Raw genomic sequence first — 25,389 nt, forward strand, 5'->3', positions numbered from 1 at the left:
TTTACCAGGGTTCACCCACCTAGGGGTTACACTATGATACACATCAAAGTCTGATGAAAAGACTGGGATTAAAATGTATGATAGCTAGGAAACTGGAATATGAATCTTCAAAGTATCTAAAAAAAAACATGTTTCTGGAATATGACTTTGAGGAGCACAAAAAGGAAACTAACAAAAATGGCAAGCCATCTAATGGAAGATAATGACTGAAAATGTTGTGTGAAACTTACTCAAGGTACAGTTCTTGAATTCAATGTCATCTATTGCAGCTCCTCCACCAAGATCCTTGGCACGAATTCCTTCAAAGATTATTTCAAAATTCCGTAACTTCCCCAGGTGTATTTCTGCTTTATTCCACTTCTCACCTTGATTCTCAGACACCCTCCATATTTCTGAAAGTCTGTCATCAGTCTGAAGAGAAATCAAGAAAAAGTGTGATTACAATTGCATGTACAATACAGAAAAAGAACTGCTAAAGGAAAAGTTGCAGAGCACTTTGAACTACACAAGCAATCAAATTGCAGGATTGACTGAATATCATTATCTTAATTTTGATGAGTGCAATATTGTCCAACAGTGCATCAGTTCTGTGACAACAGGGCCACTGAATGCCAATCATTCATTTTGATTTCTCAATAAACTAACAAGTGAGGAAAGTTTTATAATGTATTTACATAGCTTTGGAGGTTCCCTGCAATTAAGTAGCAGCAGTTCCATTAATCTCTGTGTTCACATACTTTTTGCATGGCCATATTGTAGGTTTATTCCAGCACTTTATTTGCTGCAACAGCTGAATCGACCAATTAAATTAGCTGACTGTGGCTTTTCCAGTGATTAAATTTCTGACTCAGGCCCTAAGTCTTTTTATTGAAAAAAAAAATGGAAGAGAAAGCCAACAAAGCAGTATTTATTGTGAGATATTTTCTCTGTCAGGGATGAACAAACCAGTTAATTTCAAATCTGAACCCTCATTAGTTAGGAGGCTTCATTTGACCCAGAAGCATCAGCTAAGTTCTGATTACACTTATATTTCATCCAGACCACTAGCATTTAAAGTTGCCTGTAAATAGTATGTATGCAAGAATAACCATGGCACAAATCCTTACAACTAGAAATGGTATTTTGTTGGAAGTGATGTCTGGTAAAAAGAATCTGTTGTTCATTTTGAGGACATTTTCAAATACAAAATGAAAACTGCTCCCCTCACAGAAAAGGGATAATTATACTCCCAATCAATTGTCCACAGAAACAGCAGATGGAGATGAACGTGGATAGTCTATATCAGGGGCGGGCAACCAATGTTTAAAGAGGGCCACATTACTGGTGCTCATCGGATCCAAGGACCGGAGTCCCTCTTTGTGAGTGCGGAGGACTCTATGAAAAGCAACCATTCCAATAAAAAGATAAATTCAACACAATTAACAAATAGAACAACATCAACTAGTTAAAAACATATAAAAAATGTTCCAAAAACCCATAAAATATTTCCAAACAGACACATCAAATAATACTCAATAATTAAAACTAGTAAGGATTTTTAAAAATTCCCCACTCTCCATACCTGGGAATGTTTTATTTCCAGATTCCTCAGTGATGGTCAGTGATTAGCAGGCAAAGAGGAAGAGAGAGAAGGGAGGAATGTTGCACACACATGCACTCTCTTTCACCCACACATGCACACACATGCTATCTCACCCATACACAGTGCTCTCTCATCCACCCATATATGCATGCTCTCTCTCACAATACACACAACATGCTCTCACTCACACACATTGCTCTATCATCCACTCACATACACAAAAACATGCAATCACTCTCACTGACTCCCTCACATACACACAAACCTCATTCTGGCTCCTCACACACACACACACACACACACACACACACACACAAACACACAAGCATGCAGTCACTCTCACTGGTTCCTTAACACACATACATGCACTCACTATCACTGGTTCCCTCACACACATGCCCAGACAAGCTTCCATTCATTCTCACATACACAGAGACCTCCAGGCAGGCTCCTATCATTCTCTCTCTCACACACACCACCAGGCAGGCACTCATTCATTTTCTCTCACACACATAGCATGGCAGCCTCACAGCCTCTCTTGATCCTCCAATGTCTTTATCACCGTCGCCATGTGCCAGGAAGGAACCAATCCATTCTCAAAGCTGCTGTGCTCCTCCTCTTCCTCTCTGCAGGCCACATGGTATTGAAAAATCACGCATGTAGCATTTCCTCCATGCTGATCTTATGTATTGTAAGATCAGCAAAGAGAATGTGCTGCCCTCTCGAGATTGGGATCCATCAGGGTCTCTTCCTTTCTTCACTGCCAGTGGTATAGGGTCCACTGGTAGCCACATAGCCTATTCTCTTCACCGTCAGTGGGATGGGAACTACTGGCAGCCTCTTCCTTTTTTGCCGCTGGTGTCATGGGCCTCTTTACAGCTGGCTGTTGCTCCTCCTCTTCCTGCCCCGCTGATCCCTCTGAGGGGAACATCACCTCCGGCCACCAACATTCAGGTCGAAGTAATAAAGGCCTGTGATGTTAGGCCATTGTTGATGACATGGAAGGTGACGGGAAGCTGGATCTAATGGGGCAAATTAAGGAGGAGGAGGGCTGGAAAAAAATCTGTCGTCAGGCTGGGTATGGCCCATGAGCCGTCGTTTGCTCACTCCTGCTTTATATGCATGTACTTTGTAGGCAATTTTCAAAGAGAAACTACCTAAGTAATATTCCTTTGAAAATTAGCTGCAAGGTGCATGTATACAACATGCAAATGTAATAATTTGCAACAACGCAGGCTCCCTTCAAATTCTTACAAGTTAATAGACTTGAGCAATTGAAATTGGCCTTATCTTTTGTCCATAATTTTGGGTGGGAGGTCTTTTGGGGTTAACTGGTGGGGGTTCATGGTGAAGTGTTAATGGGTCTAGATGAAATGGAGTTGGTTTGGGTGAACTGGTAGAGATATTGGCACACTGGCAAGTCCGAGAACTCGCACAAGTATTTTCAGAACGGAATAAATGTATGCTTTATAAAATATCTGCCTCTGTACTGAAAACCGCAGATATGTTGTACTTTCCTATGCACCTAAAATATTCCCAAGAATGTTTATAAAATAGGTAGAGAAAGAAACCATTTACTGGCATTGGAAACATACATGTTTACTAGGGATGTGCGAAGCCTGAACCTATTGGTTTGGGCTTTGTTTTTGGACCGCTGCGGGAAATTTCGTATTTCCCGTGGTTCGGGCCTTTAAAATTCGGGGAGATCCGAATTTTATTTTAGTGCACACTAAATCTGAAAACAAATTTTTCCTGAAATTTCGGGAAAATGTCCTTAGGGTTTCGGGCTCCCCGAACCAGGATGAATTAGGCAATTTCATTGAAAATTTAATTGAAATTGCCTAATTTGTCCTGGATGAATGCACATCCCTAATGTTTACTACAATATATGAGTGTACTTTTGGAGCACAAGTACATAATATTTTATAAACTGTGCAGTAGCTGCAACATACTTTATAAAATACTTGCATAAACGTCTGCACATCCTTTTGCATATGCAAATTGTGAAGTGCGGACAGTTTTGAAAGTTGGGCTCATTGAGTATACTCAGAGCTCAATTACCTAACTTACAGGAAGAAGCTAAAATCATGGCTATTTCTCTTAGATAATGAAGAAGTCAGAGAAAGAGGTGAATGAAGCTCATGTGTTGTGTTTGTGGAATTGTGGACCCTTGGTCGCAATGGAGATGACTCCACCCATGGGAGGGGCCCCATGGGGAACCACTGCGATAGGCTGAACTCAGATAGCAGACCCAGTATGGATAGAGGCTTTATTGTACTGCTGTAGATAAATGGTAAAGCAGGAAGGTAAGGCACTGATCCAAGAAGTGCCAGTACGTTCAACAGGCTCAGCTGTGAAGTCTCACCCAGATGTTTCACGATAGGCAGAAGCCTGCAGTGCGGGTAACGTCGCAGCTGGTGGGTGGAGCTGGAGCACCGAATCGTAGAGGTACTCACAGGAATGATGGCATCTTCCTGATGGTGGAAAGTAGGGACCGAAGTTCCATGGTGCAGGATATAATGGCTGGTAGGCCCTCAAGGAGCGATTGTCTAGTTAGAGAGGAACCCGAAGGGTAGTTGGAAGCGAGAGACCCCCAAGAAGCGGGTATCTTGAGCTTCTACTGGAGCGAGGCCCTTGGAGTGAAGCAGCATCTAAGCAAGCAGCTTAGAGCGGTCAGAGTAGCTTAAACCAAAGTCCTTGCTAACTCAAGGTGGTAGCGGAAGCGGAGGCTAGATATACCCGGAGGTACTGACATCATGCGGTGGGGCCGCCCCTGAGGTTCCCGCCATGACGTGCATTTGAGCATAGGAGATGTGCGCGCTTGCGCCCTAGGAGGCCACGGGAGTGAGCATGGCAGATGGGGACGCCCATACTGGTTTGGAAACGCCGAGACCCTTGGCACTCGGTACCGGAGGCAGACATCTTGCCCAAAGAGAGAGAAAGGGGAGAAAAAGAGGTAAGGCAGAGTGGTCGCAGCCGTCTGCGACCAACGGACTGGACGCAACATCATGGTAGCACTGTCAAATTACCTTTTTTTGTTTGGGTTACTTGTATTGTTAGATTTGAGTTTTTATATTGTAAATCACTTTGGATGACTAATGCTTGGTCAGGGAGGTAGTAAATAAGTAGGTTTTTTTTAAATAAATAAAGAAATAATCTTCTAACTATGAACATGATGAAAGATAAAGCAAATTTTGAGGCAGGGGCATTATATGTAAGAGGGAGGGAAAGGATGATAATATTGGAGGGATGAGAAGAAAAAGAAGGTAATGCCTGATGGTATAGGAGGATAGGGATGGGATGGTGATTATTTATTTATTTATTTATTTTATTTTAAGGTTTTTTATACCGATTTTCCTGCATAAAATGCATATCAAACCGGTTTACAATGAAACAGAATGAGCAGGAAGTAAAATTCCTTAGTCTAATACATTTAAGCATCAATAATGAAATAATTTTAAACAAAGCAAAAAGCTAAATAACATTAATAAAAGTTAAATTATTAACATAAACATAAATATAATTATATTAGAAGGAGCACAAAGGTTAGCATGAAGGGGAGCACAAAGGGGAAAATCCCTTTGTCACGCCCGGCACGCGACGCCTGGTGTAATTGCGCCGTTAATCGGGTCGCCGCTGGCTGGTTGTCATCATAATATATATATATATATATATATATAATATAATATAATATATTCGTTATCCCAGGAGTATGTGGGGGGAAGGGATGAGGATGGAAGGTGATTCCGGCAGAGGATGTTGGGAAGAGGGATGGGATGAAACGTGATTATGCCAAGGGAGGGGGTGGCAAAAAATGAGAGGGAGGGAAAGGGGAGGGGTAAATGATTAGCCTAGGGAGGTATTGGGGGAAAGATAGAGATTATACTAGGAAAATGTGTGTGGGGGTGGGGGGAGAAAAGGCTAGGCTAGGCAGGAGAAGGTGATTATTCCAGGGGGATGGCAGGTGAGAGAAGGGAGGAGAAGGGAATTATGCTAGGAAGTGTGGGAGGAGAGGGAAAGGACTGAAGGTGATTATACAAGAAAGGAGTGGGATAGAAAGAAAGGAGGAATGTGTAAGGAGGACTGTAAGGTGATTATATCAGGGGGATGGGAATGACAGAAGGTGGGAAAGGGGATTATGCCAGGGAGGTTTGGAGGAAAAGGGAAGAGAGGATGCTTATGCCAGCAGGATGGAGGGGGGAGAGGGAAGGGAGTGTGTTTATGCCAGTGTGAGACCAGGGGAAAGGGAATTGAAAGTGGTTTGGCAGGGAGATGTGAGAGAAAGGGAAAATAAAGGATGATAATGAATATATCAGGCAGGTGGGAAGGAGAGGGAGGGGAAGGGAGCGTGATCATGGCAGTGAAGTGAAGAGGAGTGGAAAGGGAGAGGAGAGTAATTATGCCAAATGGATGTGGGGGTAGAGGAAGGTGATTACGCCAGTGAGGTGTGTGGGTAGACGCAAGTGAAAATCATTATGCCAGAGGGCAGGGAGAAGGATGGAAGGTGATTTTAGAAGTGGGATGGGGGAGAGATGATGATTATACCTAGAGGGTGGGTGGAGAGGGATGGAAAGGTGATGGTGTGCACTTATCAAATCCCCCATACACTATTGTTGACTGCCTAGGTACAAAGTCCACTGTTGAATCTAATTTTGAAAGGGAACCTACCCATGCATTTGCAAAACGGAAGCTTAGGCTGAGAGAAGGCAATTCATAAAAATAAAAGGAATGTGACTTTATCCAATTCTTCAAAATTCAATGCCACCTTTTTTCAAATGACATTCAACTCTACTCCAAAAATTCCAGACCAAACCTCTTCATTTGGTAATCTTAACCTAACTGACACAAAAATGAGAAACTGAAAAAATATGACAAACAAAAACTATAAATTACAATAAAGCCATATCCCAAAGGAAATAATTGGTTGCCTATTATAAGACCTCATATAGTTTAGGGCAATGAAAGTCACTTATATCTACTTTTTTTTTTTAATGACAAAGTGAATGTCACTACAAGTGCGTTAAATACTCATAATATTTTCTAATCATTGATCTTTTTGCAAAATGAATTTTTCTCTTCTCTTTTCATTGATATTATTGCAAGATAATGTTCTCTTTTCTTTTTTTTTATATATAACTTTGCTTTTCTTATTTTTTTATATATTAATATTTTGGAAAGACAGTAAAGATACTTAGCTTTTATATGGACAACATATTGTCATGCTGAGGAGATACATGTTCAAAGATGTCTTGCCTTTGCCCACGGAACACCCGTTTAAAGATGTTTTGTCCTCACCTGACATGACTTGTGTTTTGAAGAGGATCTTCTTCCTCAGGAGCGCATTGTCAGCTTCTCAGCTTCACTAGAATGTAATATTTTTCATCAGAGAAGATAACCATATAAAAAACATAGACAATCAGTATTAAATCTTATAAAATATGTGTCTTAAGTGAAAGAGTATTTTCTGTATCACACGAGAAATGGGACTAACATCAGCATTTTCCTATAAGATCCGCTATTTTGTTATGTCTATTTAAAGCCTTAGTTTGAATGAAAACCGACCAATAAAAAAAACAGAAAGACTAGAGCCAACCAATTAACATGAACCAAATCAAAAATTGACAGAATAGATGTCCTTTCTTAAGAACATAAGAAATAAGAACATAAGAAATTGCCATGCTGGGTCAGACCAAGTCATATCAATGTCAAATCAATGTCATTATTTATGCCACGAGGAAAGCTGGATGAAAGATGAAAAATCCAGCAATGCTCACGCAAGTGTACCTTAACAGGTCTCGATGTATGTCCTACATATACCTGTGGAGAAGGTCACTGTAAAATATAGATCACAAATTGGGAATTACAATTGGTGTTAAATCATTTGGTGTAACTCAACAGGGATAGAGGATCGCACCAGATATTACCGTCCATGGAGATACTCAATGTGGCGCATGTGATGTGTACAACTACGCTGGAGGGTAACATCTAGTGCGATCCACTATCCCAGATGAGTTACACCAAACGATTTAACCCAATTGTAATTCCCAGTTTGTGATCTATATTTTACAGTATTCTTGTCCACAGGTATATGTGGAACGTACGTCAAGAACTATTAAGGTACGATTGTGTGAGCATCATAGCAAGCTAAATACAGGCAATCTAGGTGCACCTATAGTTTATTGTTTGCAATACAATCACACATTCACACAGTTACTTTGTACTATAGTGGATGTTGTTACCCCATTGGACTGAGGAGGTGACATTAAAGCTTTATTAAACTATAAGGAACAATGCTGAATTTTTCAGCTTTCGTCCAGCTTTCCTCATGCCATGAATAGTGAAATAGAATGGATGCCCCTTCTTTAAGTCATATCAGTCAAATTTTGATTTGGTTCATGCTGATTGGTTGGCTCTAGTCTTTCGGTTTTCATTCAAACTAAGGCTTTAAATAGACATAACAAAATGGCGGATCGTATAGGAAAAAAGCTGATGCTAGACCTATTTCTTGTGTGATACAGAAAATACTCTTTCACTTAAGACACATATGTTATAAGGTTTAATACTGAATGTCTATGTTTTTTATATGGTTATGTTCTCTGATGAAAAATGTTATATTCTAGTGAAGTTGAGATGTTGACAATGCGCTCCTGAGGAAAAAGATCCTCTCTGAGGCACAAGCTATACCACCGGCAAGGCACCCCTGAGGAACATGATCCTCTTCGAAACACGAGCCGTGTTGGGCGAGGACAAAACATTTTTAAACGGGTGTTCTGTGGGTGAAGGCAAGACATCTTTAAACGTGTGTTTCCTCAGCATGACAACATGTTGTCCATATAAAAGCTAAGATAAGTGTCTTTACTGTCTTTCCAAAATATTAATATATAAAAAATAATAAAGGCAAAGTTATATATAAAAAAAGAAAAAGAGAACAATTATCTTGCAATAATATCAATGAAAAGAGAAGAGAAAAATTCATTTTGCAAAAAGACCAATGATTAGAAAATATTATGAGTATTTAACTCACTTGTAGTGACATTCACTTTGTCACAAAAAAAGTAGATATAAGTGATTTTCATTGCCCTAAACTATATGAGGTCTTTTAATTGTCAACCGATTATTTCCTTTGGGATATGGCTTTATTGTAATTTATAATCTTAATCTAATAGCAGTAGCGCAATAGATGAAAACCACAGATTAAACTAAACTCCATGACTTCTGAACTCCTCTAGCTAAGCTAATAAAACAACCCTTAGTATTGCTACCCTCCCTCTCAGGAATACCCATACAACCCAAAGGCTCAGTACAGAGTGTAGGGGTTCATATAGACCACAAACTAACAATGAAATGCCACATCTCAAAGGTGGTGAACAGCATAGGGAGGTGAAGGAAGGAGGTTCTGCAGGCTCAATTTAAGCTCTTAGGAAGGAAACTGAAATGATAATCTCCAGGGCTGCATTCTGAGAAATGCTCGCCATTCCATTTACAAAACCTGAAAGGCAGACTGAGCTCCAGAATCTTACAGGTAGATTTTTTATCACTGGCGCATGCAAATCCCAGCAGATACACGTGTGGCCGGACTGTGCGCTTTGAATGCATTTCAGAAATGGCCCGGCCACGTGGGTATCTGCCTATACATGCAGAAGTGTCGGCAGAGCCAAAAAGGGGCAGGCCATGCGTAGGGGCTGGGCGGGTTGAGGGACAGCCCCCTTAGAAGCTTTTCCAGGGAAGCGCACGCCAGTCAGCTGCAACTTACTTCAACTACCAGGATGAAATAAATTAAAAAACAAAAACATTTTGCATACTTAGGGTGGGTTTAGGGGTCAGGGAGGAGAGGGGGAAAAAGGGAGGAAGGTTAGGTAGGTGGTTAGGGAAATTCTTTCCCAGTCTGCTCCTTTATTGGAGCAGACTGGGAGGGAACTGGGGGTAGGCCTACTCGCACCACCTTTTGTTTTTTTCAAAACTCCCCCCTCCCCTGCTCACCACTGCGCACCCGCGCACACATGCACACGCCAATACAAATTTGGGCATGCATGTGCACACTGGCATTGGATTTTATAACATGCACACAGAGACTCACGCATGTAATAAAATTGGCACATCCATGTGTGCGCTCGGGTTTTAAAATCTAGCTTTTAATTTGTGGAAGAGACAATAGTACAGGGAAGAGGGTTTTAGATTTGTTAGGAACTGAGGAACATTTTGAGGAAAGGGGAACTTATTCTGGAGGGATGGGCTCCACCTTAACCAGAGTGAAGCCAGACTGCTGGCACTAACCTTTAAAAAGAAGACAGAGCAACTTCTAAACTAGATGATGGGGAAAAATAGAAAATTGTTCAGAAGCACATGATTCAGAATGATGCATCTTTGAAGGATACTAATAAAACAGGGAAGATAGCATCCCTACAGAAAATTTTCAATAAATGCAAATGTAGCTCACATATGTTTTAAGTAAAGAGCACACAGAGGAGGAAGATTCTAAATTACCCCTGTCAGCTGATAAGCAGGTTCTTAATGACAACAAATACATACTTTGAAATGTCTGTATACATATGCTAGAAGTCTAAAAAATAATATGGGAGAGTTAGAATGCTAGCACTGAAAAAAGAGGTAGATATAATAGGCATTACAGGGACCTGGTGGAAGAAGGATAACCAATGGGACTCTGTGATACTAGGGTACAAATTATATCTTTATAATAAGATGGATCAAATCAGTGGGAAAGTGATGCTATTTGTTAAAGAGTCCATAGAATCAAACAGGATAAAAGTTCTAATGAAAACAAATACAGCCATAAAGATACTACAGTGCATTTTGTTTTCATTAGAACTTTTATCCTGTTTGATTCTATGTCCTCTTTAACAAACAGCGTCACTTCTCCATCAATTTGATCCATCTTATTCTAAAGATATAATTTCTACCCTAGTATCACAGTGTCCCTTTGATGTAGTAATGATTGTATATTGCTTTGAACAATTTTTAATCTGGAAGAGTGGTTAAGAAATGCTTAAAAAAAATAGTACCATCCACCTGGACAAAATGAACAAACAGATGATGACATGTATTAAGAAATTAGGGAAGCTAACAAAATTAGCAGCACAGTAATAAAGGGTGATTTCAACTGGCATTAACTGTGTAAATGTCCCATCATACGAACATAAGAAGTTTCCATACTGGGTCAGTCTGAGTGCCCATCAAGCCCAGCATCCTGTTTCCAACAGTGGCCAATCCAGGTTACAAGTACCTGGCAAGTACTCAAACATGAAATAGATCCTGCGCTGCTAAGGCCAGTAATAGCAGTGGCTATTCCCTAAGTCAACATGATTTATAGCACTTTATGGACTTCTTCTCCAGGAAATTATCCAAAGACCCAGCTACACTAACTTCCTTAATCACATCCTCTAGCAACGAATTCCAGAGCTTAACTGTGCATTCAGTGAAAAATAATTTTCTATGGTTTGTTTTAAATGTGCTTCTTGCTAACTTCAAGGAGTGCCCCCTAGTCCTCCTGTTATCTGAAAGAGTAAATAACTGATTCACATTTACCCATTCTAGTTGTTATGGTTTGTGGGTATGTGGACCCTTGGCCTGAGATGCGCGTTGTTACCACCTGTGGGGAGGAGCCCCATAGGTCCACACCATTGGGAGGCAAGGTCAGGCACTACAGGGAGCTTTGGGTGAGACTGTGGAAAGGTCCCAAGGAGTCAGGAGGAATTCCCCAGTAGATAGACAGGCTAGAGATAATACCTGGACAGAGACCCCCGAGGGGGAAGGCGCCAGGCAGGCCGCAGAGTGGGAGGCATGAGGCTGGCGTGCAGGAGGTATTCTGGAGAGGCAACCTTGAGAGGCAGAGCTGCGGAACGAAGGAGGTACAGCTGTAGTGACATAGGCCAACCTGCAAAGCAGTGAAGCCTGAGTCCGGTCTCCAATGATAACGTATGCTGAAACCCGAGGAGTAGGAAGCACTGACAGTCTCTGTATGGTACATAAGCACTGCCCCGAGGAACGGGGCAACACTGGCAGTCTTTGTAGCACATTAGCATGACCCTGAGGAGTGGGGAAGCGCGGACAGTAGCAATGTAGCACGAGAGCACTGCACTGAGGAGTGGGGCGGTGCTGACAGTCTCTTGTATAGTATGTAGGCGCAGCCCCGAGGAGCAGGAAAGCACTAAAGTAGAACTGGGTGACTAGAAAATTGGATCAGGGAAGAGCACTCGATGTGATTTACTTGGATTTTGGTAAAACTTTTGACACGGTCCCACATAGAAGACTCATGAATAAAATGAGAAGCTAGGGAGTGAACGCCAAGATGGTGGCATGGATTACTAAATGGTTGAAGGATAGAAGACAGCATGTGATATTAAATGGAACCTGCTCTGAAGAGAAAACGATGTTAAGTGGAGTGCCACAGGGATTGGTGTTGGGACTGGTTCTGTTCAATGTCTTTGTGAGCGAAATTGCAGAAGGGATAAAAGGTAAAGTTTGTCTATATGCAGAAAATACTAAGATATGTAATAGAGGGGACATGCCAGAAGGAGTAGAGAGAATGAGACGTGATTTAAGGAAGCTTGAACTGTGGAGGAAGATATGGCAGCTGGGATTCAATGCCAAGAAGTGCAGAGTCATGCATCTGGGGTGTGGTAATCCAAAAGAGCTGTAGGTGTCTGATGGTGATGGTGACAGAACAAGAGAGAGACCTTGGGGTGATAGTGTCTAGAGATCTGAAGACAGCAAAGCAATGTGACAAGGTGATAGCAAAAGGCAGAAGAATGCTGGGCTGCATTGAGAGAAGAATAACCAGTACAAAAAAGGAGGTGATAATCACCTTGTACAGGTCCTTAGAGAGGCCTCACCTGGAGTACTGTGTTCAGTTCTAGAGACCATATCTCAAAAGGGACAGAGACAGCGTGGAGGCGGTCTAGACAAGGGCAACAAAAGGGGCGTGGGGAGGAGGGGGTCTCCTTCAAATGACTTATGAGGAGAGGTTGAAGGACCTAAATATGTATATCCTGAAGGAAAGGAGGTGCAGGGGAGATATGATACAGATCTTCAGATACCTGAAAGGCTTGAATGATGCACAATCATTGACAAACCTTTTCCGTTGGAAAGAAATTAGCGGAACTAGGGGTCACGAAATGAAACTACAGGGAGGATGACTCTGAACCAATGTCAGGAAATATTTCTTCATGGAAAGGGTGGTGGGTGCCTGGAACGCCTTTCCAGAGGAGATGGTGAAGACAGAAACAGTAAAAGATTTCAAAGGGGCATGGGATAAACACAGTGGATCCCTTAAGGCTAGAAGATGGGAATGAAAAAAAGAGTGCATGGGGGTAACTTGCTGGTGTGGAGGTTACTGCCCATAGCCAATTCATTTTTATGCTGTTGATTCAACTCCATCATTGCTCTCTGCTTCAATGGCAGGGGAAAAGAGGAAAAGGGGAATTAGAATCAGACAGCAACCAACTAGGATATTGAAATGCACAGTTTTGGAAAACAAATAAGCATGGGAGTAACTTGCTGATATTGTGGTTACTACCCTTAACCAATAAACCTTAATGCTATTGATGCCAACTCCAACATTGTTCTCTGCTTCAATGGCAAGAGATAACAGGAAATTGGACTCAAACAGCAACCAATAAGGGCCCCTGTCACATCAGTTTCACAGACTTTGACAGTCTGGGAAACTGATAATAATAAAGGTGGCTTATACGGCCAGTAGTTACAACCATAAGCTTGCTTGGCAGACTGGATGGACCATTTGGTCCTGTTCTTCCATCATTTCTATGTTTCTATATGTTTATGTTGCCATAGTCTATTCATGACACTTTTAGTGCCACTTTGCTACAGTTTAGATGCCTTGGAGCTTTCCTCCCCCCTTTCCCTCCCCCCCCCCCCCCCTTCCCTACAAGTTTCATTAGAACTACAAGAAAAATTCAGTTTTGGAGCCCAAAATAAGCTGTAGTGCTTCCCTTATTTACTTTACTGGTAAACAAATGAAAATATAAAAGACAACTTGTTTGTTTTTTTTTTCATTTGAAAGGTACCAAGCAAAGGTGGGTGACCTAGGAAACAAATGAACAAACTGGAACAATTTTTCCTCTGATCATTCCTAATATAATTACTGAAGCAAAGTAGTGAAAAACAAGTTCTTTCTGGTATGTTAAACTATTTTAATTTATGTTTTAAAATATTTAAAACATTTTGCTAAAGTAATGTGCTAAAGAAATTAATTCATCCTTTTGTTCATATACAGGCTAATTTCATAACAACCTGTGCATACGTTTTGCTCATTTTTTAAAGCAAACATATGCATTTTAGTTTGTTTTGAAAACCATCTCTAAGAATGTGCATGAATTAACCCATACAAACCCTCCGGCTGCTTGTAAATTTACTTGCATACTTTTAAAACATAAATATGCTCATAAATTTAAATGTCATTTATTTTTTATTTTTTAATTTATATTCTGCCTTTCAGGCACTTCAAAGCAGATTGTATTCAGGTACTGTACGTATTTCCCTATCCCCAGAGGGCTCACAATCCAAGTTTATACCTGAGGCAATGGAATGCTCCCCAGGAATGCATAATTTGTGTGCATAAAAGTATGTACAGAATTTGGTTTTACTTGTGAAAACCCTGGGCATTTGATAACAAGCTATTTATGTGCATAAAGCCATATTTTATATGTATACATGGCTTTGAAAATTATTCCATATTGTGTATTGGCTAGAAATCTATATTCCTTAATTTATTACTCCGAATTCAAAGATATTCTATTGCAGAGCACACATTGCTATCATGAACTTCATCTACCACTTATTAAAAAAAAGAACAGCAATTAATATAAAAAAATTAAATACTTCAGAAAGATGAGAAGAATCCACAACCATTTAACGCATAATGATATAATAAAAATTCAGACAGAATGAATAAAATACTGACAAGAAAACCTTTGACTGAATAAATAATAAAAACAAAGAGAAAGGTCATGGGGAAGATGTTCGTTATGAATGAGTGTGCTGGCCCCTTATCACACTGTCTATTCATGCTGTTGAAAATGTGATATAATCGGTTCAGCGGCACTTTAAAATAGCATTATTGACAATAATGCTGTCTGTTTTTCACATAATATTCTATTTTGGGAAAGACAAGAGCCATACATAATGGGATTAAATGTATGCAAGTGCAAATTAGGTATTAAAGTTCATTCTGTTAATCATGTAAAACAGTAATGTGGAGCGTGTTGTGTAATTAGGTATGTATTTAGATATGTCCACCCTCTTTATTTAATGACTCTATCAGAGGGCAGGCAGATAGAAATCATCGTATCTGCTTCAAAATCACTCTTAATTGTCTATTACAGGCACAGAATCCTGTAACAGAAATAATTCACTGATAGATCCCAGGATAAAAGAGTAAAAGAAGAAATGAAGGGAGGTCTGAAAGGTATGATGACAAATGCATAAAAAAAAAATAAAGAAAGATGCAACTGGAACCAAAGAGTTACTGTACTTTACATTGTTTCTGACCAGCATGCTAAAGGGTTTGAAGAACAAATGTGTCTGAAATAAAATGTCAAGGAGACATGACAAAGGTGTAGAATACCAATAAATAGTAGGGATGTGCTGACATTTTAAAATGGCATGGAAGCACCAGGAGAATTTCCTGTCTTATTATGTGTCGTTTCCTCTCTGAAACAACAGTAAAAATTAAAGAAATACCATTTGGCTCATTTATGTCCTTTTAGCATGTATGTTTTAGCACACGCTATTTACAAGCTTTGGTAAAGTATGCATATTATAAAAATGTAATGCGTGCTTTAAATACATAACACCTAATACAAATGAAATAGATGAACAAAAGTTATAAATGGGAAAAAAAAAATTAAAAATGCAAAACAAAAAATTTTTACCTGCACACCCTAGTAAATAGGGACCATATTCAGAGGTCAACTCAAGTAAAGAAAATCAAATCTTTGAGGTCGATTTTCAAAGACGTGCGCAGGCGTCTATGTGTGCATGGCTCCCGGTGCATGCACATGGACACTCTGATTATATAACATGCGCACGTGTAACCGTGCGCCTGTTATAAAATATGATATCCACGCATGTGCGGGCAGGTTTCATCTACCGCGCGCAAGGGGGGTATTTTACAAAAATACACGTGGTGACACAGGTAGGCCTTTCCGAGTTCCCTCCCAGTCCATTCCAATTAAGGAGCAGACTGGAAGGGGAACTTCCCTATATCCCCACCCAGCCTTCCTAACTTTACCCCTCCCCTTCCCGACCTCTAACCCCTACCTATCTACCCTATTCTTCTTTGTTTTATAACTTACCTGCTCCTTCAGAGCAGAAGCAAGTTGCGAGTACCGACCAGCTGCCGGCGCGCGCTTCCCTGGGACAGGGCCTAATGGCCACTGTCTCTTCCGGCACCCACCCCGCCCAGACCACGCGCACTTGGCCCACCCCTTTTGACTAGCCTTTCGCTTCTGCACGTATTGGGAGATACGTCTGTGGCCAGGCCCTTTCAAAAATATGCTTGGCACACACAGGGCCTGGCCACGCATGTATCCCTCGATATTTGCACACATGCGTGTTTTAAAATTCGCCCATTTATGATTGTGTAATTGGATATGTTTTTCTTGTCCTTTTCACTGTGAAAAGCAGGAATTCTTTTCATGTTATACCTTTGATATAAGCATCCTGTTCCACAACAAGGCGTTTTCTTCTTGTGTTTTGCACATGATTTTTTTCACGCTTGTTGATGCAGCTGACCAGTTGATAAGGCAGCACTGAGCTAGCTCCACGTTTATGATCCATATTCAATAAGGCTATGTCAATCATTTATTTATTTATTTATTTCACATTTTTTCTATACCGAGCTTCATGGTTGAATACCATATCAGATCAGTTTACATCGAACAGGGAATAGAGAAACTTGTAACAAAAAAATGAACAGTAAATTATAATCAAAAAGAGAGCAAAAAAGTTACATTGAACAAGAACTATAACTTGGAGGCTTAACAGCTTGGAAGTAAATAGAGTAAAGAAGGCCCGAGCAGGGCAGTAACTTAAACTCAAAAGTCATAATGAGCTCGGTTCGAGCAAGATAGATTAATTAACAATCATGTTACAAGTGCTCCAAACAGTTTGTTATATTATCTATTAAGTTTGTCACCTGGTGTTCTTGTGAAGATTTCTTTTGAATAGCATCATTTAATCTTTTTTTTGTGACTTCACGAGTAAAACTACCAGTGGGAACTTTAAGAAGGTAATTTTCAAAACCCAAATGGCGCTAAAGGATGCAGCACTAAGTACCTGCAGACTTTAATCCACATTTTCAAATCATATTTTTGTGTATACATCCACTTTGAAAATTTGTGGGCATCCCTAGTACGAGCAGAAAATTATATCTACTCCTTATTATTGGAACCTCTCTGTTGGGATGCCCTCACAGTGGAAAAAGGTAAACAGTGGAGTGCCTCAGGGATCTGTACAGGGTCCGGTGCTTTTCAATATATTTATAAATGATCTGGAAAGGGGTACAATGAGTGAAGTGATCAAATTTGTGGATGACACTAAATTATGCAGAGTAGTTAAATCTCAAGCAGATTGTGAAGACTTGCAGGAGGTCCTTCCAAGACTGGAAGATTGAGCTTGCAAATGGCAGATGAAAGTTAACGTGGACAAGTGCAAAGTGATGCATATATGGAAAAATAACCCTTGCTGTAGTTACACAATCAGGTCTATCCTGTAAAGTGCGTCCGCGGTTTCCCCGTCCCTAACCGGCTCTCTACTCACTTTCCGGCCCGCGTTAGCCCTTCTTGCGATCCCGAATCCCCTTTAACCTACTCCTACCGCGTCCCTAAATTCCCCGGGCAACCCCTCCGCACGCGGCATGTATATTGCATGCAAACGAGCGAAATTAGCTATTCCGTAGCATCCCGTAACCCGCGCCCCGACTATCGCTAGTGTTCCCTGCCGTTTTGTCGCGTGTTTAACCTGCAAACTTACCGCCTACCCTGACCCTGCGGTAGAGGCAGGGGTAAGGGTAGGTGGCAAGCTTTCCCCCAGCCCCCGCTCACCTGCCCCGGCCACGATCATGGGTGCCGGTCTCCGTGGCAGCCCCAGTCCTCTCCCCTCCTCCGAAGCGAAAAAAAAAAAAAAAAAGCGAAAAAATGTTGCAGCCCCCCTCCGGACATCGGAGGGGGGCTGCAACGTTTTTTTCGCTGAAGACAACACAATTCAATTGCGGAGCCTGTTCCGGACCGCCGCTGGACCCCCAGGTAATTTAAGGCATTTGGGGGGGTTCGGGAGGGTGGGGGATTTAATTTAAAGGGTCGGGGGTGGGTTTTAGGGGGTTTTAGTGTGCCGGTTTTCCTGCCATTGGTTTAGGGCAAGTAAGTACTTCCCTCCCAAAGGTGATGAAGTATTAAGGCATTTGGGGTGGGGGATTTAATTTAAAGGGTCGGGGGTGGGTTTTAGGGGGTTTTAGTGTGCCGGCTCACGATTTTCACGATTTTCACGATATTTTAAACACCCAAATGGCAACAATACGATTCCCTCCCCCTCCCAGCCGAAATTGATCGTTAAGACGATCGAGGACACGATTCACATCTCTATTTAAGAGTGGAAAATATAAATGTGAAGAAGCTTGAGAACATTGAAAATCAGACAAAATATTTAAATCTTTGTGTACTGAACTTTCCATTTATAAAAGAGATTTCTGCTTACGAAATGTTAAAGGATTATATGATAAAGATACTGAAAATTCCTTTAGAAGGGATTCCGGTGATATCAAGAGTATACTATTTACCGAATAAGGGTCAAAGGCAGAAGAAGTGGATCAGGAAGAAGAGAACCCACTGAACTTAACTCAAATTTTGGAATTATCATTGGAATCTGAAGTTAAAAAAAGAATGACGCTGTTTCTTTCATGCACTTTTTCAGCAGATAGAGATCTGATCCTAAAGAGATTCATGAGAAATAGGGAGGAAGTTTATTATGGGAAAAAAATCTGGATTTATCCAGATATATCTCGTATAACCCAAGAGAGACGTAAGACATTTCTATCTTTAAGGCCTGAAGTAGTGGCTAGGGGTTCCAGTTTTAGCCTGAGGTATCCCAGTAAGTGTGTTGTTAAACATTTGAATGCGAAGTACATTTTCTTTGAGCCTGTTCAATTGCAGAAGTTTCTTGAGCCTAGTAACCCCCAGAACGTAGAGTAGTCGTAGCATTGTATAGTAAATTCTGAAAAGTTTATGATATTGAACTTAATTTGTGAACATAAATCTACATATTGTATAATGTTTACTTTATGTGAATATTGAAAATTTAATAAATATTAAATTTAAAAAAAAAAAAAAAAGATAGTACTAATTTCCTTGAAATTCTACATTGGAAGTTATTGATTGGAGAATTCTATTGGTTTACTTTATTATGTCTGTAGACCTGAGTAATTAATGTGTAAGAACATAAGAACATAAGAAAATGACATACTGGGTCAGACCAAGGGTCCATCAAGCCCAGCATCCTGTTTCCAACAGTGGCCAATCCAGGCCATAAGAACCTGGCAAGTACCCAAAAACTAAGTCTATTCCATGTTACCATTGCTAATGGCAGTGGCTATTCTCTAAGTGAACTTAATAGCAGGTAATGGACTTCTCCTCCAAGAACTTATCCAATCCTTTTTTAAACCCAGCTATACTAACTGCATTAACCACATCCTCTGGCAACAAATTCCAGAGTTTAATTGTGCGTTGAGTAAAAAAGAACTTTCTCCGATTAGTTTTAAATGTGCCCCATGCTAACTTCATGGAGTACCCCCTAGTCTTTCTATTATCCGAAAGAGTAAATAACCGATTCACATCTACCCATTCTAGACCTCTCATAATTTTAAACATCTCTATCATATCCCCCCTCAGCCATCTCTTCTCCAAGCTGAAAAGTCCTAACCTCTTAGTCTTTCCTCATAGTGGAGCTGTTCCATGAGTACCTCCTAGTGGGTCGTCCTCTCTTCAATTTCGGTATGACCTTCTGATTCATCTTCCGTGCTGGGTCTGAAGTCATCGCTTCTTCAGGTTGGCCTGCGTCGATCACGCCGTGTCCCCGAAGCTCAGTCCAGGATGGTTGCTGCTGCGAGTCTTGGCCGGATTCCTATTCATACTGAGTTTTAACTCTTCTGTCGTCTAACCACTCATCAGCCACATAACATCAATACTACACCAGCAGCACCGGCTCCCAGTTGAAAGCAAGAATCAATTCAAAACCCTCTGCTATGTTTGCAAGTGCATGAATAAACAAACTCCTGAGCATCTTTCTCAACTTCTTTTCCCCTACTTTCCCCATTATAGAACCCATTCCTCTGAAATGGCTCTTCTCTCCTTCCTCTCCGCTAGCTTTGGCTAGACTATCCTGTATGAGAATTCATCCCTTCAGTTGTTATGCTCCAAAAATCTGATACAAGGTACTGTTATACCTATGCCTCAAGCCATCTTTCTTCACTTTCAGGAAAAAAACTCTTTAGCCATACCTTTCCTTAGAGTCCGCTTGGCAGAGGCAGTCAGTCTTTCTGACCTATCTTCCTGAACCATCAAGTAAGGATCATAAAAGTATACTCCCTGGCTTCTCAGTTCTATCCATTGTAAATTTGATTCCAACTGTGATTGTAAATGACCTTTGACCAATGTACTGTAACAGATAGTTAAAACATGCTTTGTATTGTACCTTGATGCCACTCACGTAAAAAGGTGGAAAATCAAATATCTATTAATAAATTACTAAAATAAATAATATATCTGTGACTGCCCCCCCCCCCTCCCGCCCATTGGTGTGAAATATCTAGTGCAGAGGTCACACAGTCCCATAGACACACTCACTGTCCCGGTCTGCTCTCTCATTTCTCCGATTACTCTGTAATAGTCAGCCACTGGGAAGTCGGGGTCCAACCAGCGGGGAGAAAGACAAGCCTCCGAGACCCTAGGTTCTTAGGGGTATATACCTGGTACAGTCTTTATCACAACTCAACTGCTCTCCTCAGTACAACTCACATGGGTAGATCTTAGCTGTTCAGTAGGCCTGTTCTCCAGTTGGAAGAAAGCAGGCAGATTTGGAGTGGTTTTCAAACAAAAATATTTTCACTGCAACTTTAAAAAATAGAAATCAGGTGTGAAGGAGTATCCCTGAAACCTCTCCTTAAATAATGTAGTCTATGCATCTGGTCTGGTCCACCTTAAATCTAGAGAAACATGTAGCTCTATGGGTAGATCCCTTGAGAGCAGAAATAAGGATATAGGTCCAAAGGAGAACAGACAGGGCCCTGGGTCTGCAGGAGAAGGCAGCTCCTGAACCATTGCTATACTGAATGTATCATATGCTGTACTAGGTTATTCTGCTGAAGGTAAATAGAGTGAACTGTGTTGCTAACTATTTGAGTTATAAAATAAACTATTCCTTAAGAAGAGAAGGCTGGAGTCCTATGTGGTTCATGTCTCCAGCCAAAGAACCACTCGGCTATGCTACACTTAGCAAAATAGGCATAAATCAACATAAGGAAAAGAAGAGTGATAACTCCAAGTTCTACAGTCTCTCTGTTCATGTTCAGCCTCTGAATCAATGTCCAATCTCCTTCCAAAGTCCTTTCACATTGAGAGGAAAGAAAAAATCCCTTCTCCACAAATGGCAAGGAGATGGTGGCAGAAAACTATCTTTTTCTAAACAAAAAGGAAAAACCCTTTTCACAAAATAGCTCTTCCAAAAATCAGTTCTTACTCTGGGAATCCACACGCCCCACTTTCATTGTGTGGAGGGCAATACAGAATCCTTATAACTCTACTTCTGTTGGACTCCGGAAGTGGATCCTTTGGCCGACCGCCTGAGAGGCGGACGGGAGGCAGACTACTGAGCCGACGAAGAGTCTTCACCTGGAAACCCGAGACTCCCCCAGAGTTGCTGTTGGAGACCGGGTCGCTAGGACTTAGGTGGCTTCGCCCTGGAAGCCCCCCGGGAGGAGCCCGTAGGGACCCGGACCGCTGGGACTTAGGAGAATGGCTACAGCAGAGAAGACCAGGTCCGGACCGGAGTCAGGGCAGGCAGCAGGAGACGGAGTCGAAGAGACAGACCAGGATCGAGGCAGGCAGCTGAAGATGGATTCGATGAGATGGACTGGGATCAAGGTAGATAGCAGAAGCAGGCTGGCAGGATTACCAGAGCAAGCGAAACTGGAACACCAGGCAGGAAGGGAAGCATGAACCGGAAGGCTGGAACAGGCAGGCTGGAAGGCAGGAACACAGGCAGGCTGGAAGGCAGGAACGCAGGCAAGCTGGAAGGCAGGAACACGGCAACTAGTAGGCTCAAGGAGCGACCACGTTGCGAAGGCCCCAAGGAGAGTCAGACGCCCGAGTTAAATCCCCCTCGGTGTCTGACGTCATTCTGAGGGCGGCGCTGGGTTTTCGCACCGGAGGCCCTTTAAAAGGGCCTCCCATGCACGCGCGGGGCTCAACTTCTCCGGTGGCGTCTCCCTCGTCTCCCTCGCGTCTCCGGTGGCGTCACCCTCGTGGGAGCGCCGCCGACTAGGCCGCAGCTGCCGCCGCATTTCAACGGCCACACCGTGCTCGGGACCCGGGGCCAGGTAAGTGATTCAGTCACGCTCCTCGCGACCAAAATCACAACAACTTCCTGCTGGCACAGAGCACAGGAACCAAAATCCAGTCCCTTTAGATGGGGGGGGGGGGGGGGTGTCTACCCTTCTGAGCTGGGAGTTGGTCAGGATAAATAGCCAACTCTCCTAAAGAAAAAAATCCTCTTCTTCTCTTCCTCCACAAGTCAGAACCCTCTAGGTCTCTGAAGGCTCTAGCAGGACCTCTGCACTTGAGAAATATCCCATTGTTGCAAGCTCTGGGGCCTACAAGAACCACCAAAACTCCACTTCTCTCCAAAAGTAATCTAACTGTAACCAAGGCCAACATTCAACCACACTTGAAGCATGTTCAGCCCAGTTGAGCACTGTCTAATCCCCAAAACAGGGCAAAGGGCCAACATCTAGGGAGGATCGAAAAATGCAAAATCTCCCAGCAGATGAAAGAGTGAAAAATATTCAATAAAGGTTTGAAACTACCATTACATGACCTAGAGCAAAATATGATAGAGACATTTAAATACCTCTAAGGTTTCTGTGACAGTAGTTGTCTGTGGGTTTCCCCCCATCTGAAGAGGCAAGTCCAGGCCAAAAACAGAATAATCAGGAATGTTGGGCAATGGCATCTTCCACCTATGCCAAAACACCTTCCCCTCAGATTGTTCCCTCAGATGTTGGTGGCCAATGAGGCAAGAAGTATGGGGTAGTCCCTCGATACAAGCAACAAGTTTAAAGCTTGGAAGAGAGGAGAAGCTGGAGCACACCAAGAGTCCACGGAATAGGAAGGCGATCAGCAGTAATGCTGAAGCTAGAAACCAGGAGATGAAGAAGTCTTCTGGAATGAGATAATAAGGACAGAGCCAAAGTACGAGGATCAGGTTGAATGACCAATCTCTGGCAAATGACTGACACAAAGCCTAATTATAAGTACAGGAAACAAGATGGCTCTGCTGAGGGGAAATGAGGGACACAGAGCAGAGAGGACTGGATAGGTGTTCCAAGTAACTCACAGCATCATCTGCAGGCTGGAGGTAAATTCTACAATGGATCCTCCACAGTTTCCATGTCACAAAGGCTGACCTCTTTTCAAAGGAAAGGATGTTCTAGAACAAGGCATCATGGGATGATGGTGAAAGGGGGTAGATGAAAGGGGGTAGACTCAAGAGTAATCTAAGAAAATATTTCTTTACAGAGAGTGTCTTGGATGCGTGATACAGTCTTCTATAGAGGTGGGAGAAGACAAGAACAGTATCTGAATTCAAGAAGGAATGGGATAAACACAGAGAATCTCTGAGGGAGTGGTAAGGATCGTAAAGCTGAGCAGTTGGTGTGAATGGACAGACTAGGCAGGTCATAATGTTTCTTTCTCTGCCATCATGTTTTTGTATTTCTAAATTTTTCAAATGTATATCAAAATTAATCTGCAGGCTCATGTGGATCAAATATTTAAGCTAGTAAAGTTCATATTACAATTCATATTTCTTGTTTCTAAATACATGAAAATAATTATTGCATTTCTATAGAATTAAACAAGTTATTACTTGCTTTCTTTCTGGTCCTTTATTCCCTTGGTCTCAAAGTTAATTTTAACACATAGCTAGAATTTTTTTCTGTTAATAAAAATGGAATATCACAGGGATTATACAAGAGTTGTCAGCATAACCAAGCTGAAAACAAACATTCTTATCCCTACCTTAACAAGAACATGAATGCGTCCTGTGGCTTTTGAAGACATGTAATACCAGAAACTCATTGTGCATGTTGTACTTGATTCTTTCCAGTTAGAACTTTTCAGATGAGCTTTTCACCCCTTAGACCTACTGGGGTGGCCTCAAGATACATGAAGTGTCCTGCAATATAAAGTTATATATACAGCATGAGTAAAGAATATTTTGGGAATCATAATTTCTCCTGTATTTTGAAAACTGTATGAAACCATTGTAAGAGTTTTATCTAGGCACAGAACAGTAAGAACTCTCTTGAAAATATGGCTCTACAGGGCCCATTTATAAACTTCAGGGTGATTCATGCAGTGCTAGGGCTAACTCGCCCTGTGCTGTGATGGAATGCAAATATTTTCTTAGATGTAGATGCAATCCATTGATAAGATAATGATTCAGAGGTGCTGTGTCTCTTGCAGTGTTATAAATAGTGCTACCATCAGCCAAGACCCCTGCTTTTTAGAGCTCCATAGGAAAATAGTGTATCCCACCCATCAAAGAGATGATTAGGATGTCTACAAAACTGGTCCAGTATAGACAGTTTGTAAGGTTACTCTCAATCTTTGAAAATATTTCTTTTTTCTAGGTTGAGGGGTCTTTAAAAGCAAAACAGTACAGAATGGAAGATGGGCAAAAAAACACGTTTGAAATAAATAATAAAATAAATTTACCCTATTCTCAAGCAGTAGTCCATTTAGAGAACAAACCCTTCCCAAGGGGGTATTTATTTATTTATATATTTATTTTTACTTTATATCATTTCTTTGTTTCTCTTTTCCTTTTTTAAAAGTGATTTAATTTATATATACTTTTTAGAACACTCTCATTAACCTGGTGGCTATGGGGATTATTACTAGAGATGTGAATCGTGTCCTCGATCGTCTTAACGATTCGATTTTGGCTGGGAGGGGAGGGAATCGTATTGTTGCCGTTTGGGTGTGTAAACTATCGTGAAAATCGTTAAACATCGTGAGCCGACACACTAAAACCCCCTAAAACACCACCCCAAACCCTTTAAATTAAATCCCCCACCCTCACCGAACCCCCCCCCAAATGCTTTAAATTACCTGGGGATCCAGCGGTGGTCCAGAACGGTGGCGGTCCGGAACGGCCCCCTCAATTGAATCTCTGTTGTCTTCAGCCGCGCCATTTTGCAAAATGGCCGCCGCAAAATGGCGGCGGCCATAGGACAAAAACGATTCGATGCAGGAGGTCGTTCTGGACCCCCGCTGGAATTTTGGCAAGTCTTGTGGGGGTCAGGAGGCCCCCCCAAGCTGGCCAAAAGTTTCTGGGAGTCCAGCGGGGTTCAGGAAGCGATTTCTTGCCGCAAATCTTTTCCGTACGGAAAATGGCGCCGGCAGGAGATCGACTGCAGGAGGTCGTTTCAGCGGGGGTTCCGGGCCTCCTGACCCCCACAAGACCTTGCCAAAAGTCCAGCGGGGGTCCGGAATGACCTC

At 41.7% G+C, this 25,389-nt stretch overlaps 1 protein-coding gene across 1 annotated transcript in view; it reads right to left on the reverse strand.

Annotated features, from left to right (window-relative positions):
* The window catches only part of MALRD1 (MAM and LDL receptor class A domain containing 1), a 954,719-nt gene that overhangs the window by 479,052 nt on the left and 450,278 nt on the right, over nucleotides 1-25,389 (reverse strand). Inside the window, exon 30 of the mRNA XM_029587045.1 lies at nucleotides 231-411. Within this exon, the coding sequence (XP_029442905.1) occupies nucleotides 231-411 (181 nt within the window). The remainder of the gene's footprint in view (nucleotides 1-230; nucleotides 412-25,389) is intronic.

This window comes from Rhinatrema bivittatum, chromosome 2 (assembly GCF_901001135.1).
Source record: "Rhinatrema bivittatum chromosome 2, aRhiBiv1.1, whole genome shotgun sequence".
Taxonomy (NCBI): Eukaryota; Metazoa; Chordata; class Amphibia; order Gymnophiona; family Rhinatrematidae; genus Rhinatrema; species Rhinatrema bivittatum.